The sequence below is a fragment of the Zosterops lateralis genome (genome assembly GCF_965231275.1).
Source record: "Zosterops lateralis genome assembly, chromosome: 24".
Lineage (NCBI taxonomy): Eukaryota > Metazoa > Chordata > Aves > Passeriformes > Zosteropidae > Zosterops > Zosterops lateralis.
In genome coordinates, this window is record NC_139784.1 from 371,040 (window position 1) to 385,020 (window position 13,981).

The 13,981-nt window shown below is 47.7% G+C and overlaps 1 protein-coding gene across 2 annotated transcripts in view; it reads left to right on the top strand.

Annotated features, from left to right (window-relative positions):
• Positions 1-594: 594 nt before the first annotated feature.
• Positions 595-13,981, top strand: part of LOC310918686 (acid-sensing ion channel 2) — a 395,266-nt gene continuing 381,879 nt past the window's right edge. For both annotated transcript variants that reach the window (XR_014591724.1, XM_083877632.1), the window contains exon 1: positions 595-1,365. Coding sequence is in view for 1 of the 2 variants with exons in the window: in XM_083877632.1 (XP_083733758.1) it covers positions 802-1,365 (564 nt within the window). In the remaining variant the exon portion in view is untranslated. The remainder of the gene's footprint in view (positions 1,366-13,981) is intronic.

The window sequence follows — 13,981 nt, forward strand, 5'->3', positions numbered from 1 at the left end:
GCTTGGGTTTTGCTCGGAACTGCAGTGTGAAGGAGAAGCACGTTCATGCCACTGCTTTCTAATCTGCGTGTGTGCGTGCATGGAGCTGAGCAGCAATCCCCTCCTTTTTTTTTTCAGCCTTTCCTTTTATTTTTTAGCCTTTGCTTTTCCCTCCCCTTTTTGCTCTCCTATTTCTCCCACTGAATTAGCTGCCCTTCTTTCCCTCCCAAATCACACCGACAGCACAGGCTGGGATTTCAGGGTCGTGTTTTCTGCCCAAAATGGAGAGGTAGGGAGGAGGAGAGATGCCTAAATCCCGCAGTCGCATCCCGGAGCTCGGGGACCATCTCCCGGTCGGGCTAAAGACATCCGGGAAGCAGCATCCTCGGCTTTCTGCACTAGTTAACAGCCTGTGAGCTGCCTCCACTTGTTTTAGGCTCGCTTGCTTAATCTCAGCTCCCCTTGGCGCGAGCGTGCCTGTGTGTGTGTGTGCAGGGGGAGGACTTTATTGCCATTGGCTCAGCTTTCACTGCCCACCCACATCTCTTCCACATCACCTTGGTGTCTCCCTAAATAAAACCAGCCCTCCTTATCGCACCGAGGAAATCAAGAGCGAGAGTTTGAATGGATTTAATATAAATATTTACCCCAACGGAGCTACTGCTGAGCTTGTGGGATAAACTCACAGCAGCTGCTCTCACTCTGCTTCCCTCGCTTGTCCCTGAAAGGGTTTAATTACTTTGGAGAGGAGAGGGGAGAGATCCAGATCCCAGTTCTGCCTCCAGACTGACCCAAAAAGCAGGACCAGGGTTTAAATGAACTATGGATCTGAAGGACAGCACCAGCGAGGGCAGCATGGGCAGCCTGCAGCCTTCCAGCATCCAGATTTTTGCCAACACCACCACGCTCCATGGGATCCGTCATGTCTTTGTCTATGGGCCAGTGACCATCCGGCGCCTGCTCTGGACCTTGGCCTTTGTGGGCTCCCTGGGTCTCCTCCTGGTGGAGAGCTCAGACAGGGTGGCTTTTTACTTCTCCTACCAGCACGTGACCAAAGTGGATGAGGTGGTGGCGAACAGCCTTGTGTTTCCTGCTGTCACCATCTGTAATCTCAACGAGTTCCGCTTCTCCCGGCTCACCACCAATGACCTGTACCATGCTGGGGAGCTCCTGGCTCTGCTGGATGTCAACCTGCAGATCCCCAACCCTCACCTGGCTGACCCTGCTGTCTTAGCCATCCTCCAAGAAAAGGCCAACTTTAAGCAGTATAAACCCAAAGTGTTCAGCATGCAGGAGTTCCTGGCACGGGTTGGCCATGACCTGAAGGATATGATGCTGTACTGCAAGTTCAGAGGTCAGGAGTGCAACTACAAGGACTTCAAAACTGTGAGTATAAGCAGACACTCTGCTTTTCTCTTCTCTGGGCATGTGGACCATGGTGTTACAGGACCAGGACAGCCCTTGAGGTCACTGTGTGGATCTGGTGTGACAAGGCAGTGGCTGCCAGGCTCTGGCATGGCAGAGGAGGAGCAGGAGGAAGCCTGTTGAGCTGAAGTTTGTTTGTTGGAGTTCTAACAGGGGTTTTGTGGGGCCAGACCTGCAAGGGGCTTGTATCAGGTCCAGCCTCCATCCTGCATAAGGCCCACAGCTCTCAGTGTCTGCTCGAGGTCAGATGAGTGCTGCTGAGCATCACAGGGGGCCTGAGGGTCTCTGCCATGGCCAGTGGATGTCAGCCAGCTGAAGGAAGCAGAGAGGGCGGGACAGAGCAAACAAGAAGGGCAGTTGCTCAGGGCTGGTCTGAGCAGTGTCTGGCTGTATTTCTCCAGGTGTTTGCAGCTTTGCAAGGGAAGGGGAAGTTTTCTTCTTGTTCCTGTTGTTCATGGCTCATAAATCCTGGTTTGCTACAGAGTGTGGGTAGCAGCTGGGTACCAGCCTGGTGCTGTGTCCTTCCTGTCTGTGTTAGATGAAAAGAGGGGAAAGAGAAGGAGAGGAAAAGCAACTGAGAAGCTCTGCTCTGATCCCAGTCTGCTCTGAGACGGGGGCAAGTGGAGTGAGCTGGGTACTTGAGCGTCCTGAGGGAAGCAGCTGCTGCTGAGTTTCCAGCTTCTGGCTGGCACCCTGATGGCAATGCAGGCTGGCCTGGGTGCTGTGGTGATGAATGTGTCAGTGTAAAACAAAAATTACTAGGAGGTTGTCTGGATGAAGTGATGCCCATGTGTGCTGCTGGAGCAGGTGAGGGGACTGGGGAGGAGGCTGAGCTCCATCTTGGCCAAGCTGGGGGGTGCTGGGTTCTGGGCTAAGTCCCACTGTGCTCTCAGGCCAAGCTGGGCAGTGCCTTGGCTCTGTGATCTTGGAGTCAGTAATGTTACAGGTTTCAGGTGGTTGTTTCTTGAGAGTGCTGCTGCTTTTCTGCTAATTACAGTGTGTGTGTCCTGTGGAGAACAGGTCCTGGGCAGGATTTGTGATTGCCTGGTTCATCAGCAGAATCTTTGTCTGGTTTTGGGAGAAGGGAATATTTTCTGTCTGTGCTTCTTTGGATCTCTGAGCAAATGAGTCTGACTCCAGCTTCAAAGTCATTGCCATTCTCTGGACTGTGCTTTCTTTACACCGCTGAGTAGGAACATAGAATTTTGTGCCTCAGTTTTTGCCTGTGCATATCTCCAATGTTGTGCCCATTTCAAACTGGAGATCTGGGCAAACCATTCCCTTGTTTCTGCTCCTTGGGCAGGTCCAAGCAGAGGTTGGGTCATCCAAGTTGTAGGAAGGTGTCAACCAAGTTCCAAGGAGAGGAGCTTGCTAAAGAAAAGCCATGTCTGAGCAAGTCTGGAGAATGGGATAAAAAAGGAGAAAAAGATGCAAAAGTCCAGAGGACACATCCCAGGAGGATGGACAGGCCTCCCTTGACTGTAGCAAAGAGTGGGGAGCAGAAGATATTCTGCCTATGGACTTGCCAAGAATGAAATAAGAGCCACCCACAGCAAAAACCTCAAAGCCAGGGAGCAACCAGCACTTTCAAAGCACCTGCAGGGTTTAAAAAAGGACTTTAAAGAGCAGGTCCTGTCCTCAGGGAAGGCAGGAGCTCTTGGTAGGCCCCCTGGGACCCAGCAGGGTGTCACCCCTGGATATTGAGTTTTTAAGATAATTGCTTCTGAAACAATGATTTTCTAATTTTTAAATTATTATTATTTCATGGGGGATACTGTAGTTTCCAGAAAGACAAACATTCCCTGTCTGCCTAGTAAATGCTCTGCTAAAACAGATCAGGGCAAGCTAGAAAGAGACAGGATATTATGGACTGACAGCGCTTGTCCTTGTCAAAGTGAGAGATTGAGTGCAATACTTCAGCCCATTCTGCAAAGCAGCTCCTACCTGAGCCAGAAGATAACATTGTCTCTCACAGAGTCAGGATTTCAGTCTCACTGACTCCAGGTAATCCCCTAGGTTATGGAAATCCAGGAAGCAGCACTCAACAGGGATACAACAATGCTGTTTTCCTTCCAGGTTTTACCTCTTTGAGATAAAAGGCAGGAAAAAATGTCTGTTTGAAGGAGGAGTAGGTGTTTCCACAGGGAGAATGCTGTAAAGGTCTGTGAGCTGCCTCCAGGCTGAATCAGAACCTCATGTCTTGGGTGAATTTTGCATTTAATCACCACCAACCTGTTGCAGCTGCACACAGGCTCAGTGACAGCACATCCATCCTGCTGCAGCACCCGCTGGAGAAGAGTCATCACTGAAGCCTGATTTGTTTCCTGAAGGGAAACAGCGTGTAAATCCCAGGGCAGTTCTGCAATACATCAGCAGGGTGAAGAACTATGAGGTTTTTATATACACTCCCCAAATTCTGGCAGCTGAGAGCAGAGGAGGCAGGAGCTTTGCAGCAGAGGGCTGCACCAAACAGGAACGCTGCAATAAGTTGCTGCTGGAGGAGTCAGTGCTGTGCTGTCTCTGGTCAGCTCTGCCTTCTGGTGCATGGGAGGTTTGTGTGCAGGGTGTCCCTGAATAAAGCCCACAGTACTGCTGCTGCATGGAGAGCAGGAGCTGGAATGGCAGCATCTTGGCACTTTGAAAACACTTGACTTTACCCTCCTTCCTCCTCCACTGCCCTGTTAAAATCCTGTCGCTGCTTTAATCACAGGATTTGAGCTGCGGTTTTTCCCTACACTTCCTGTTCCTTCTGCCCCTAATACCTCTCAGATAACATTTCCCATATTAAGGTGTGCTCACTGGAGTGAGTCCCCACAGCTTTTCTGCAGAAATACCCCAAAGGGAACAGCCAGGTCTAAGCAGGATGTGTTGATCCTGTGCTGGCATTGCCACACACAGAACAGCAGAGAAGATAATGCAGAGCTCTGCTATAGGCAAAGCAAGTGAAGAAGAGAAAATTGGCAGAACATGCTTTAGCAAAGCCACTCCCTTGGACTATTTGAAGGAGGAAAGCCTGATAGCAGCAGCCAAAGAAATCCCCTCCTTGTTTTCTGCATTGCTCCCCCCAGGAGGTCCTGGTTGGAAGTGACCTCGCAGATGGCATTTTCCTGGAGGAGCTGTGCTCCTGCTGCTCCACGTGACATCAAGGTCTTCCATCCCACTGCTGCTGAGCCTGGCAAAGCTTGGGCTCATCAGCCCTCACCACACCATTGTGATGTTCTGGGAGTCCCTGTGAGTGTGTGGAGCAAAGCCTCTTTCCCGGGGCTGCTGGTGTGGCTCGTGGTCCTTCGCTGTTCCAGCCTGGGATGAGCTGGACGGTGGCAGGGGACACTTGCAGGAGGATTTTGTGTGTGGCCTAGCAAATGTGGGGGGCAATGGGGAGAAAACCTCTGAAAAAACCTTTCAGCCCATGGGGCAAACACAGAGCGAGGGATGGGATGGCCTGGGAGTGGATACTGGGAATGTGAGCAGCAGAGGAATGGGATCCCTCAGTCTCCCCCTTGCTGAGAAATACTCCCCAGCAGCACGGCCCTGCCCAGCATGGCCCGGCTGTGGCTCTGGGGGATGTTCCAGAGTGTTCTGGGTGTCTGGGGTGGTACCACATTCCTCAGTTGGGTTGTTTGCTAAATACAGTGTTGGGCTGTGCTTCCTCACACATCCAATCATTGCAGCTAACACAAACTTATCCCTTGTGCCCACTCTGCTTCATCATGTGTCTATTTATTGCCAGTGGCCATGACAATTGAAGGATAGAACTCATTTATTTTCAATAAACATTCTTCTGACCGACAGGGTCCACATAAAAAGCATATCTCATGTGAATATTGCTATTTTAAGACATGACTTTCTCTCAATCTATCTGGCTTTCTCTATACACATTTTTTTCTGTCATTCTTTGTAGTGTATCTATCAGGCCAATGTTTAGTGAATAGCTTTGGCTTTTTAGACTAACTAGTCCATTCTCATCTGTTATACAACTTCCACCTTCTTCAAGAAAAAAAGTCAGGATAATGTGTACTTGATTCAGAAAAACATTACTTTTGTATTTAATAATTTTTTGGAGAGCCACAACTTTTTCCAATGTTTTCTCCAGAATCTGAGATGCCATGATGAGGTCTACCATAATGAGATGTGCAATAACAAGATGTGCAATTTAGTGATAACTTTTATACAAACAGGTCATTCTTCCAGCAGGAAATCAGGTCTCTGTGCAGCCTTCCAGTCTGCACTGGAATATCTCAATTTTGCAGGTGCTGTTGAGTGTCTGGGTGTGGGCACAGGCGCAGAGGGAGCGCAGGGTTATCATTTTGCTGCTGATACTGTCTCATTGGGTGTCTAAAAGGAGGTGGATTGCACCTGGCCCAGGAATCTGGCAAACCCTGCCCTTGGGAAATGCAGAGCCTCATTCTACCCAATGCTTTCCTGGATTAAATTTCTTTTTCCCATAAGGATTTATGAGTATGGTAATTCCCTGTTACACTGATGGGGTTTGTATTTCCCCTACTGATTAAAAAATGGTAGGATAATGCTTTATATTTTGCAGGAAGTTTCATGGATAGATCTATTTTGGATCAATGCCCATGGAAAACCATTCCTGGGTTGGAGTGGTTAATAGAGTTAAAATCTAATGAAAGCTGTGGTGCTTCAGTGGGGCCTTTTCATAGCAAACCCAGTTTTAAATCCTTAAATACTGTGTGTTGGCTTACCACAGTCTGGTTTATGGTAGAGGGGGAGCCACAAAAGTGGCTTCTGTGAGAAGCTGCTAGAAGCTTCCACCATGTCTGACAGAGCCAACATCTGATGGCTCTGAGGATGGACATGCTTGAAGATGGACAAATAGAGAGGGTGGTAATGCCTCTGTGATGACATATTTAAGAAGAAAATCAAAACAGCACCTGCCAGTTTTTTCCCAGGGGTGGCATGGCATTGCTGCCAGGGGCCATTCCAGTGCCATCCGTGGTGAGCCTTGCCTGCCTGGCCGCCCCTAGCCAGCTGTGCTGCAGGCAGAAGCACAGCGGTGGTGGTGGCAGCTTCCCCTTCCCAGTGCCCCACAGGAAGAGAGGCATTAATCAGCCTCAGTGCTGCAGTGGTACTGCCTGTGCCGGTACTGCCCATGCTGTGGTGGCAGCTGCCCACACCAGTACTGCCCATACTGGTACTGCCTGTGCCAGTACTGCCCAGACTGGTACTGCCCACACCGGTACTGCCCACACTGGTACTGCCCACCCCAGTACTGCCTGCCCCAGTACCACCCGCGCCATGGTGGCAGGGCCTCAGGGGCTGGCAGCGGAAGCATGATGAGCGGTTCCCAGACACAGAACCTAGACAAGATCAACTTCTTTGTGCTGTGGGATCTTGCAACTATCTTTGAATTAGTGGCATTTGCCTGCAATGGTACCTGTGAGCAGTTGCTTTTCTTCTAGTCAGAGAAGAGGAGGAAATGAGGATGCATGAGGGAAAACATGGCCACACCAAGGTCAGTGGAAAATAAAGAGGGAGAGGAGGTGCTCCAAGTGCTGAAACCGAGATTCCTCTGCACGCCATGGTGAGGACCATGGTGGAACAAACTGTCTCCCTGTAATGCATGAAGTCCATGGGGCATGCAGAGATCCATTTGCAGCCCATAGGAAAAGTGCTCACGCTGGAGTGGGTGGATGCCAGAGAAAGCTGTGATCCAGTGGGAGACCCAAATAGGGCGAGAGGGCTCCTGCTTCCAGAGATAGAGAGAGAGGGCCCTCACTTCCAAACAAAATAGCCCATCCTTAAAAGACTGCACCTCGTGGACAAGTGACCCATGCCACAACAGTTTTGGAGAGACTGTTTGCCTGTGGGAGAGACCCCACAGCAGAGCAGGGGAAAGACTACTCTCCATAAACAAACAGAAAAAGATCTGGGGTGATGAACTGACCAAAAACCCCACTCCTCTCCCTGCACTGTCGGTGGGAAGGAGGGAGCAACTGGGGGGAAGAAAGGTGTTTTAGGGGTTTATTTTACTTCTCATTACCCTTCTCTGACTCTGTTAATAATAGATTTACCTTATACCTTTAAATTTAAACCTGTTTTGCCCTTAGAATGTTTCTCTCCCAGTCCTTACCTCAACTCATGGACTCTTTCTTAATCTTTTTTCTCCCTCTCCTCTGCCCAACTCTAGCAGAAGAGGGCACAGCATATGACTTTCATGGATACCTGACATTTGGCCAATATCAAACCACGACATACTGGAAATATAAATACTGGGTGAAACAACTCCAAAGGAGAGAAACTGTAGAATTGGGCCATAGGTTGTTAACTTAGGAGATTGGTGCTCCACATTTGGGATGCTGATTTGACTGCAGACCTGACCAGAATAGTGACAGTCCTCCTTAATGATCTTTGAAAAGGGCTGTGTTTGGATGTGTTTTGAGCTGTTTCTTAGCCAGGCATGCTGCCCTCCGTGACTCAGGCTTTGGGATGGGGAATGATTTAAACAAGTGGGAAATGTCAGTAACAGGCACAGCTGAGTGTCACAGCCAGCTGGAGAGCAGAGAGAGATGAATGGCAAGGGAGATGAGGCACAGAGGAGGGTCCCGGGAGAGGAAGGACAAAGATTTTATGTGTGTAAGAGCCAGATGTGGGCTCAGCCTTCCCTTGCTGGAGCTGCTGGCACTTGGTTTGGAGGAGAGCAAGAACCACTTCTCACTTCTGAGTGATTCCCATTCCTTAGAGTTACTCATCAGGAGGCCAAATGAGAGCTCCTGCGTCCTCCACACCCCACCTGCCCAGGGATTTGCACTCCAAATAGCAGCTGATGAAAAATGCAAATTCACCCGTTGTATGGGGAAGAACTGCTGAGCAAGGTGGGTGTCACTGGAGTTCCAAAGATAGAGGAGCTGTTTGAGGGCTGCCAGGATTTATCAGAATTGTCCTGGGAATTGTGTGAGGCTTTTCTTAGTATTGGAAATGAGTGCAGCTTCTTGTGCTTCAGCTCATTTCTCCCAGACAGACACTGAGAACTGAAATGCCCAAAGCTGTGGAAAACCAAGGTCGTCAACAACAGAGAACAAATCTGACAAATGTCTTCCAGCCACCATGTCCTGGTGCCTCCTTTGCCTGTGGCTGTCTCTGACTAACACAGTTCCTGTCCCAGGGTCTCCCTGACAACTGGCCTTGGATGAGTTCTCCTGGGTAAAGTTTTTTGACTGCAATGGCTGGAGGGTGAAACCATAGGAAGCTTTCACATACACTGTGCTCTCTCTACAGGAACCAGACGTAGTCTAGTCATGTTCAAAGTTAACTGGTTTCCAGCCAGAGAGATAAAGTGGAACAACATAGCTTGTCCATCCCCCCAGCACCATGCAAGTGTCCCTTGGAGTCTTCTTGGCAAATAATAAACAACCTCTCAGATATTGTCTCTTGACAACATCTTTGTGTGGGTTTAATCTAAACCCTGCCTGAGAGGTTCTGACTACCAGGTCCATGATCGCCACAGACAGAAATGGGTAAAAATCTAAACCAGTTGTCATGAAGTGAAACAGGAGAAATTCCCACTTGATTAAAAAAGAAAACTGGTCTGACTTCAGTGAGGGCCTCTAGCCTCTTGAGGTCCCTTCAAAGCTGAATTATGATTCTATAACAGAAAGCAGGTGCAGACCTGTTGGGTCTTAAATCCGTTTGCTGTTTTTGGAGTATCTAATTTTTTTTTTTTTTATAGAAACATAGAACCCCGGAATGGTCTGAGTTGGAAGGGACCTTTAAATCATCCAATCCCACTCCCTGCAATGGGCAGAGATACCTTCCACTGTCCCAGGCTGCTCCAAGCTCCATCCAGCCTGGCCATGGACACTGCCAGAGATCCAGGGCCAGCCACAGCTGCTCTGGGCACCCTGTGCCAGGGCCTCCCCACCCTCCCAGGGAAGCATGTTTTCCTAATATCTAATGCAAACCTATTCTCTTTCAGTTTAAAGTCATTCCCTTTTGTCCTGTCCCTTTTCCAACGTCTCTCTCCATCTCTCTTAGACCCCTTTTGGCACTGGAAGGGGTTCTAAAGGAGATCAGTCTCCCTGGAGCTTCTCTTTTCCAGGATGAACAGCCTTGCAGGATCTTGCACCTGGCCTTGATGGCTTTGTGAGGGTCACACTCTCCCACCCCTCCAGCCTGTCGAGGTCCCTCTGGATACCATCTCTTCCCTCCAGCATGTCACACAGCTTGGTGTCATCAAGCTTGCTGAGGGTGCCCTCAATCCCATTGTTTGTGTCACCAACAGCTCTAACCCTGAGGAGCTCTGCCTGGCTCTGACCTGCTCTCATTCTCAGTTCACCCTCAGCCTTCCTGAGAAATGAAAACCAGTTTGGGAAGTGTTGTCCTTAAATTTCTTGGTTTCAAGTGTTTGAGTCTTTGCAGCAGCATCTCACGCTGCTTCATGTAAACAATATTATATTCTTAGAATTTATCTGTATGTTTTGCATTCTTGTTCTTTGAGAGAGAACTTGACTGATGGTCATATTGACCAACGGAGTCAGGAGGTTGTAACCTCTTTGGGCCAATCTTGGCCCTCTGTACAAAATGTATATAAGCTTTTGGAGTCAGATAATAAAGGAGCTTTCCATGTTTCACCAAGCTGCTGCCTGCTGTCCTCTGTCAAGGTCCACTCCCACGTCTCAACGTGTTGCCCTTCTAAAGGCTGAGGTAACAGGGAAGATGATCACCTTTCTCTTTGTGAACTCTCTGCACAAGTTCAAGTTTGCATTATTGACCTAAGGACAAAAATTGGCCTAAAATGCAGAGTTGCTGACAGCTCCATCTGCACTGAGCATTGAGGTATTCATAGCTCTGATTCCATAATGAGTCCACCACAGTTTCTCTGAGCAACCCCCTGTCTTTTCACATTTCCTGAAACTACCCCTATTTGCTTTAGAAGCAGATAGTGGTGATTCCCTGAAAAAAAAAAAAAAACTCAAATCCATCACTCAGCTCCGGCTGACAAAAAATGTGCCTGGCAGCTCCTGAGGAGCAGCAGGATGGGCATGTCATGCACAGCATCTCCATCTCCTCTGGCAGGGTCTGGAGTCCCTCCTATGCCTTCCCAAAAGCATTTGTCACAGGGATTTATGCCTGGAGTGCCATCCAGGCTCAGGTCAGCCATGCAGGAGAGTTCTGCATCCATTGGCATGTCTAGGGGGAAGGCAATAATGGTGATATGCTATCATGATAAGGTGGGTGTGAGCAGGGTGTCAGGTGATCATGTTGCTGCCACAGCTACACCAGGTCTATATGGGAATCAAAAATACAAAAATCATTCTGTCTACTGGACTGATGAGACCTTGCAGCATTCCATAGGAAGAGCTCTTTGGGAAAACAGACCCATGGAAAACTTCCTTGCTTACCAAGTGATGACAGCTATGAGAGAGCTGGGAGTGGGGAGGACTCAGATCTTCCTGAGGAAGAAAATCATGATCTGTGGCTAAATGTGAAGGTTGTGAAAGTCAGTGTCTATTTTGTCACCTGGATCTACTGAGAGGCTATGATGAAAAGCCTTAAACAGATTGGCATGAGTGCAACTTGAATGGTCCTCTAGAAGCTTGTTCCTGACCAGTGGAAATCCATGAGGAAACCTCTCAGGCACCAGAAGCTCAGCAAGGTAAGAGGGAAAATGAGGTAGATGAAGTGGTCATGTCTGACTCCATCTGCCATGGATTAATGTATGAGACCTGAACCAGGAAAACAAAATCGCCCCATGATGGTAAAAGAGACTGGGAGTAATTTCAGCACAACTGACACCAGTGTGCTCAGGGCCATCAAGACCCAATTTCCACCCAGCTATGAACATTTACAACCACGCTGTCTTGGTTTGGATAGATAGGTATTTGCCAAGGAAGATTGGAGTCTCCCTTGGAATGTAAGCCTCTCCCTCCCCCTTTTCAATTTATTATAAATTTGCAATTAAAAGGTTGTCAGGCAAAGATTTTGGGAATAGGTATAGCAGTTCTTTACTAGGGATATTAAAAATACAAATGTTGTAGTACAAAAGAATAAGCAAACAAACGAACACAGAATCCCAGAAAAACCCTGACAGAGTCAGAAATACAACCTGATGCCCTGTTGGTCAGGGTGTTGGAAACAGTCCAAAGTCAGCCCTCCTGGAGTGGCAGATGTGGTCCTGTTGGAAGCAGAGATGGTCCCGTGGAGCCAGGGGTGCCAAAGTGGGTCTGATCTTCCTTTGGGAGTCGCGTGGGAACACCGGAGTGCCTGGTGACATTTGTGGCTCCTTTTTATCTGGGTGGAAATGGTTTGCCTTCTGCTCCCTGGTAGAGTATCTCACAATACGATGATGAAATGTGTCATGCCATTGGTGAGCTTTGATGGTGCGTTAACAAAAGATATTCCTATGGGGGTAGTGGAAGAGTGAACAGAGATAAGAAACAATACCCCACCCGGTTTTTAACAGCTGGCTTGTTATCAGGGAAGGCAGTTACCCCCTCTCTTCTGGAGTTAAAACAGATAAAGAAAAAACCTGCCCAACCAAGCTTTTGGCCATCTCTTTGTTTTGGTCAAGTACTCTTTAAGTATCCAACACTTAGTCTCCTTGGTAATTTATGGGGAAAAATTCTTTAAAGTAAAAAAAAGGAGCAAACCTAACCCCAACACAAGCATATGCCATTACTTGAAGAAAAGCTGAATTATTTTGATAATTTGTTGCTGTTGTGCCATGCAAGGAAGGATTTAGCCTGTGTGTTAAGGCAAGGAGCATGAAGTGAAGGAGTGAAGGGTAATGGAAAAGCCACATATATTTGTTCAGGGTGAGATGGATGAAAAGAAGTTTAATATGCACTTGGATTTCCCAGAGGAGCCCATCCAAGGGAATGGGGCCATCAGGGACTTTCATGTGCAAGAGGAGCTGCTCAGTTTTCTGTTCCTTTCAGAGGAGCCAGTTCTGCTTTGTGATTTCCTCAGAGACTGAAATTTGAAAAGAAAACCAGAATTGAAAAATACTGAGTCAAATTTCATCTCCTCCTCAGGTACTCCCCCACACTGATCTGACCTTGCGTGAGAAGGGGATTCCAGGTTCTTGTCTCATGCCAGGTCTGTAGGCTTCCCTTTCTTTCAGTCAGTCCAAAGATCTCACTTCCAGGGTGAGTTTCTTGGGAATTGGAGTTTTTCCTGAGGGAAACCAGTAGTGCTGAGTCTGTCCTCCTTGCCTATATGAAAGAAATCCCAAATGAAACCCCAAAACCCCAAACTAAATCTCTGGAGGTCCAAAAATTTTAGAAACTTTAGTGGGACCAGGTTTTAGGTACTCTATAAAATTGAGTTTTCATGATGATATTTCAATAGTGATGAATACTGATATATAAATGTAATATGAAGATGGGCATGACATTAAAGCAATTTAAAATGAAATTAAAATTAAAAATTATTGAAACTTATTTTGCTTTTTAAAGGTTTTTTCATTATTGGAAGAAGAAAATCAAAGCAACCCATTTAGACATTTTTTGGTTTCTTGTTCTATCCGTGTTTTCCAGGCTCTCTGATATCCCATGCTCATGCAGTAGAGGAGTTGGGCAAGGATTTCACTTTATGAAAGGGGCTGAATCCCGTAATAGTGATTCAAACTGTTGGTTCACCTGAAGGTTTGAGAGACATTAATCTTAGGCCAGGAGAAGAGAATAAATAAACCCCAGCAAATGCTCTCTGGTGATTCAGCTGTGTTACTCTGAGAGGGGTAATTTAAGGGCTCCATGACAGGAGATTTCTCCCAGCTCAGTAAAAAATGATGAGCTGGAGCTCTGGAACAGCAGGAGGATAGGACAGGACAGGATTCATGTGGGGTTGCTCAATGACAGCCCAGCAAACATCACTGCAGTTGCCATAGGCAGGACTAAATTAATTTGAAGAGGAGAGTTAATGAGCAGTGGGAGGAATTAATAGACGTTTAACCCTTGATTACCTAAACTTCCAACACCCCACTCTACTGCTCCCTGGCACTGAAATGGATGGTGAATCCTGAGACACCCAGGAAAGTCTCTCTATTCCTTCCAGTGCCTCCTACAAGCCTTTAGAAGAGCAGCTTATGGCTCTGTCACATGTGAAGTGGTGGCAGCAGAGCTATGAACTCCTCAGCATTCCTCCAGTGATGGAGGAACCTGTGAAAGCTGAACCAGGATGTCAGAGAGGTGTCAGTTTGACCTTGAATGGGGGATGGAATTATGTTTTGGCAGATGGGAGGGACTCCCAGCCATCTGGAATGGGATGGTTTAGCTGAAGGGCACCTTGGATGGGAGCTGACATTCACCAACAGCTTTCTTGGTGTTTTTGTGAACAGGTGAACCAGAATTCTGCTCAGAAGTGCAGTTTCTGTTCATCATACTGGTATTTTTCTCTGGATAAACTGCTGGCATTAGAGTTAGGGGTGTGGGGATTAGGATCTCACAGAACATAACATGTTGTGTCCTCTTCTGGTCAGGAGCTGCTGGTGGGATACAGCAGTCACACAACCCCGATATATTAATTTCTTCCTTTGAAGCATTTACTGTACTTAAAGAATTTTTTCCCATAAATTGCTACTGGGTACTTATGGGTACTTAAGCAAAACAAAGTGGCC